Source organism: Phoenix dactylifera, chromosome 8, assembly GCF_009389715.1.
Source record: "Phoenix dactylifera cultivar Barhee BC4 chromosome 8, palm_55x_up_171113_PBpolish2nd_filt_p, whole genome shotgun sequence".
NCBI lineage: Eukaryota > Viridiplantae > Streptophyta > Magnoliopsida > Arecales > Arecaceae > Phoenix > Phoenix dactylifera.
Genome location: NC_052399.1, coordinates 19,573,546 through 19,579,270, shown reverse-complemented (window position 1 = coordinate 19,579,270; position 5,725 = coordinate 19,573,546). Strand labels below are relative to the sequence as shown.

The following is a 5,725-nucleotide window of genomic DNA, read 5'->3' as shown; positions in this document are numbered from 1 at the left end:
TTATTTACGGATGGATCCGCACTTCCTCCACGTGCCACGATGCCGTGCACGCTCGGATGCTCCGTACAACACGAGAATCGACCACTTGTCATCGTTACAGGCTTACAGCCACCACTTCGTTTTGTTTGCTGTGTGAAGCCAACAACCAGTTCTTTTCTGGAGGCCCGCTTCCCACGTGCCGGTGCCGCCAGGAGGGTCGAAGCCCAAGCCAGCTGGCCAGGCCCACGGGCACATGAACAGCCCAGCGGGCTAGGTTTGGCGTAGCAGACGAGGAAGGGAGCCGGAACTTGAAACGCGCTCGCCCTTGTGACTTGTCCGTTTCTTCGTCCGCTCTCCCGGCCACCGTCGGGTTTTACGCCCTCTCCCCACAGCTGCCCCACCGACCCCCTGGCCCTCTCTCTCTCGATCCCCTCCTCCCTTCTTCACTGCCCTTTATCTGATCCTCTCGTTTCCTGCCTCTCCATTCGCTCTCTCTGCGTCCGTGTATCAGTGGTTGCGCCCACCCACCCCACCTGAAATTTCTTTTCTCGAGCTTGTGTTTTCGTCTGACGCAACGATCCAAAAGCTGCTGCGCTGCTGTCCTTTGAACATTGACCGGAATTCAACCCTCTTGGCTCCGGAAAATCCACCACTCACGGTTGAACTCAACTCCCGCATAGCGACGCCGTCGGAGATTGAGAAATTCGACTAGGAGAGGTTAAGCTCTCGCTGCGAGGACAGACGGTTCAACGATTCCAGAATCTGACCGTGGGCGTTCTTTGTGCGTAGCCGTCTCATTCTTTCATTCCCTTTTTCTTTTCTTTAGATGGGAACTGTGAAGGGAGGCTGAAAGCCACCCGGCACAAATTTTATTAAAGTTTGACGAGGACAAAAGTTACATGTTCAAACTGAATTCCGCTAATTTGATTTGATTTGATTTCCCTAGCCAGTCTCACCTTTTGCATGTTTAAAATCCGGGCGCTGGAAAAGCGCGCGTGAGATACCAAAAAGCCATTCCACGCAGAGCACCCAACCACGTCTCCTCCCTCCTTTCGCCCTTTCCCCGTACGAGAGGAGCGGTGGGCGTCAGCAGTGAGCCTAGAAGGACACGACAAGCCCAAACCTTCCATACCAGTGTAGTTCAATTTAAGAAGTCGGACAAAGAGAGAGATCGGAGGAGAGAAGGAGGCGATGGACGGGGACACTATCCGGCGAGCCCTGGCGGCCTCGGGCCCCTACCTCCTCTGCTGCGTCATCCTCTTGGTTCTCTTGGAGCAGCTCTCTTACCTCCGGAAAAAAGGGCCCCTCCCCGGCCCCCACCTCATCGTCCCCTTCATCGGCAGCGCCGTCCCCATGATCCGCCACCCCACCCGCTTCTGGGAGCGGCAGGCCGCCCTCGCCAAGTCCTCCGGCCTCGGCTTCTCGGCCGACTACCTCGTCGGCCGCTTCATCCTCTTCATCCGCTCCACAGAGCTCTCCCACAAGGTGTTCTCCAACGTCCGGCCCGACGCCTTCCACCTGATCGGCCACCCCTTCGGCAAGAAGCTCTTCGGCGAGCACAACCTCATCTACATGTTCGAGCAGCGGCACAAGGACCTCCGCCGCCGCATCGCCCCCAACTTCACCCCCCGCGCCCTCTCCATATACCTCGCCATCCAGCAGCGCGTCATCCTTTCCCACCTCCGCCGCTGGCTCGAACTCTCCTCTCCCTCCAAGCCCCTCCGCCTCCGCCTCCTCTGCCGCGATCTCAACCTCGAGACCTCCCAGACCGTCTTCGCGGGCCCCTACCTCACCCCCGCCGCCCGCGACCAGTTCAACCGGGACTACAATCTCTTCAATGTCGGCCTCATGGCCATCCCCTTCGACTTCCCCGGCTTCGCCTTCCGCCGCGCGCGCCTCGCCGTCACCCGCCTCATCCAGACCCTCTCCGGCTGCGTCTCCCAGAGCAAAGATCGGATGCGCGCCGGCGAGGAGCCCTCCTGCCTCGTCGACTTCTGGATGCACGACAGCCTCCGTGAGATCGCCGAGGCAGCGGACTCCGGCGCGCCCCCGCCGCCGGAGACCGGCGACCTCGAGATCGGCGGCCACCTGTTCGACTTCCTCTTCGCCGCTCAGGACGCATCGACCTCGTCGCTGCTGTGGGCGGTGGCGCTGCTGGAGTCCCACCCGGAGGTGCTCGAGAAGGTCCGGGCGGAGGTGGCGGCGCTGTGGTCGCCGGAGTCCGGGAAGCCCATCGGCGCCGAGCAGCTCCGCGAGATGCGGTACACAGAGGCGGTGGCGCGGGAGGTGGTGCGGTTCCGGCCGCCGGCGACGATGGTGCCGCACATCGCCGGAGAGCCATTCCCGCTGACCGAATGGTATACGATCCCCAAGGGCGCGATCGTGTTTCCGTCGGCATACGAGTCGTCGTTCCAGGGGTTCACCGAGCCTGACCGGTTCGACCCGGATCGGTTCTCGGAGGAGCGGCAGGAGGACCGGGTCTACAAGCGCAACTTTTTGGCCTTCGGTGCCGGCCCCCACCAATGCGTGGGCCAGCGCTACGCCATCAACCACCTCGTCCTCTTCATCGCCATGTTCGTCTCGCTGATCGACTTCAAGCGCCACCGGACGGACGGCTGCGATGACATCGCCTACGTTCCTACCATAGTCCCCAAGGATGAATGCCAGGTGTACCTTTCCCAACGTTGCACCCGCTTTCCCTCCCTCCTGATGTGAGCCGTTCTTCTTGCAGGCCAGATTGGATTTCCTTCGTCTCGTTCTCCGTCGCTCTCTTCTCACAGTGTGTGTAATGGTGGGTTGTTTTGATGGTCCATTTTATTTATTTCTTTGAGACCTTCGGTGGTCCGATGTTTGCTGGTAATGAAGGACGGCCGTGCAGCGGTACCGTTGCTCCGCTGTCTGCCAGAAGTACATAGGGAGTCAGTTTGATCCAGATAACAAACAAATGGAGGATTGCTGAAGTGGGAGGTGTCCTTTCGTTGTGGTTTCCTTTGTCTTGACCAACTGTTGATTCCATGTTTATTTCTCTGTGACTTTTAGTGGATTCTTTTCTTTTTGAAAATTCTGAGTGCGTGCTGGTTCACATTAAGAAGGAAGGCTAGTTGGACCCCAAGATAAGAACTGTAAAGCTAATAATATATTCTACTATCAGAAATCTTTAAAATAGAGTTGCTTATGCTTCTACCTAAATAAGGACCAATTTCCATAACGATAAATACTTACGGTCTATTTAGATATTTCTGTACTATTAAGCTAAAAATTCTATAAAAATTTATAAATTGGACCATCCATCGAAACACACCCTTGTATCAATCAAAGACTATCCAATTCAATTTCTATGATTTCTTTCTTACCACAAGTCCAAAAGCTAGGATATAGACTAAGTTTGAACAAATTTTTAGAAAATATAAGATAGATTGATCAGCAGATTCAATTTCTACAGAATTTTCAGTCTAATCTTATTGAAACATCCAAACAGGTACCGGATCATTTTTTTTTCTTTTGTATTTATACATGATATCGTTTTCTTTTGGCAGTTAATATTGATGGGTGTATAAACAGTTGTATGCTATCCAATTATCAAACAAGACAAAAAGATAAAAATGTGCCTTTACCTGCATTGAACGCTCAGTTACCTGTGGCAATGTTCTTTTAAAACACCCTGCATGTATGCACATGCTCCCCAGGTTTAGTAAATAAGAATTGGTATAATTTAACAAAAATAATGAAGACAAGAGATAAAGAAAGATTATGAAGCATGATACACCATCAGAGTTGAATTGGTTGCCAACATTATGTCAAACTTAATTTTCAAAATTTTCATATTTTTAATGATTATACAATAATTTTTTTTTTTAAAGCTAGCATGCATACAAGTGCAAACTGTGTGCTTATTAGTAAAAATTTAGATTAGATAAGAAATACAATATATTGCCAAATCTATGAAATAAAATTGATAAGTTAATATGAAAATAGAGTTGGGAGGTGTGTAAGGTTGTTAAAGAGGAAATTAGAAGTTTAAGAAAAATAAATATTTTAGAGAGAGAAATTAATCAAGATAGAGAAAAAGCAATTCGGCGTATTAGAAATTTTTTTTGAAATTTGAATGCGAGAGAAAGGAATGAGAGCAGTTATACCTACATCATTGTTTTCAAAACTATTCATGTTGATATGTTCATCGTTTGAATAGAAGTTGCTGATGAATGATACTGTTTGTTTGCGATTACTAGGGCTCTCGATGAGCTAGTTTGGGTTGAGCATCCCAATTCCCAAATTTTGATCTATTCCATAAAATAAAAGTCCAAATAAGGTTGACTTAGAAACCTTCTGAAAATCTGCGTTAGAGTTGTATATATGGAGCAGCCCAAAAATATCGGCTTTTGTGTGGGAGTTGGACCTTGCAATCATAGGATGCAGGCATTAGGGTTATGAAGCTACCAGGTCTTGTCACGTCGCGTGAAAGTTCAGGAAGAGCGCCTGTAACTTATATCTTCCATATTTTTGTTTCTAAAATATAAATTTATGAAGAAATCGAGGATGATCGGAGATAAGAGAGAGAAAAATCCATTGAAATTTTGAGAAGATGAGATAGTCTGCATATATCTGGAAATTGAGTGAGTATTTTTCTTTTTTCAAATTTTATCTGGTCCAAAGTTAATTCCATCAAATTATCATATATAATTTATTTGAGCGCGTACTAGAACTTTTAATAGTATGGATGACTACGAAGAGCTTCAATTCATTAGTTGGCTCGCCCGAACAGTCTAGAGTTAACAATTCATTGCTTGGCTCAAGCACTTAGGCTCAAAAAATTCCCATAGGTGGCTTTTGAATTATGATCATATCGCACGAGCCTATAATTTAATAATACATAATGTAAACTAATTTTTTAAGAATAAATATTGGATATTTTTGGTGAAACAAATAGGTTAACTGTGCTAATGGGATTACAATCTATTATTAATTTAGGTCTGTCGGATACTGCAGTTGCAATATACGATAGTTGGTGAGATAAGAATGTGGATTAGAATTCAACTACTCTTTGTTTGGTTGGATGTTGGATTTCCTTCACAACCACATATGTGACATCAAGAAAGAAATTGCAGTTGCAATATATTGTGAATTAGATTACTAAATTAGTTCTATGTGTTCAGGTTTTTCAATGATAACACTGCTGTTTTAAGATGTTATTCTTCTTAGGGGTCCTTGAGATATTCTCTTGAATCCCTGTTTTAAGTCTTGCCCTACAACAGTCTCAAAACACATTAAGATCTTTTGAATTGCAATCAATTTGTTGTCATGTTTTTCCTATGGATAAAAAATTTAATTATAATTTATTGATATACATCCTTTAAATGATAACGATGATGATATGGTAATAAGTCCACCTTTGACCCCATACATATTGTGAGTAATCTTTTACTTCATTCTTGAGTAAGCGTAGAAATGACAGCTATACTTTTCGCTCCGTACTCACGCGCACACAAACAAAAGCACAGGTCAACGTTTTCACCCTTCTCACGTCCAGAACACCCTTCTCGATCACTCTTGAACCCTTACGTGCCGCCACTTTGGCCGCCGGCGGCCGCTGCCGCCGTATTCGCCGGCCGCTGCTTCCGACTGGCCGTCGCAATCACTTCCGCAGCAGCGTCCACCTTCTTACCATCCTTATAGCTATTTAAGTTTTTGGTTCTTCCCCCCGTTCTTTACGTTTCTGAAATCAAATATATCTGTTGTTTTGGTTTTA

General features: G+C 47.3%; 1 protein-coding gene across 1 annotated transcript; it reads left to right on the top strand.

The window, feature by feature from the left end:
- The first annotated feature begins 224 nt into the window (after positions 1-224).
- LOC103703021 (cytochrome P450 710A11-like) lies at positions 225-3,163 on the top strand. The gene has a single exon (XM_008785714.4). The coding sequence runs from the start codon at positions 1,171-1,173 to the stop codon at positions 2,692-2,694; it is 1,524 nt and encodes a 507-aa protein (XP_008783936.2). The 5' UTR covers positions 225-1,170; the 3' UTR covers positions 2,695-3,163.
- Positions 3,164-5,725: the final 2,562 nt, after the last annotated feature.

Coding starts and splice junctions, on each gene's coding strand:
- LOC103703021 (XM_008785714.4), top strand. CDS start 1,171: ATGGACGGGGACACTATCCGGCGAGCCCTGGCGGCCTCGGGCCCCTAC.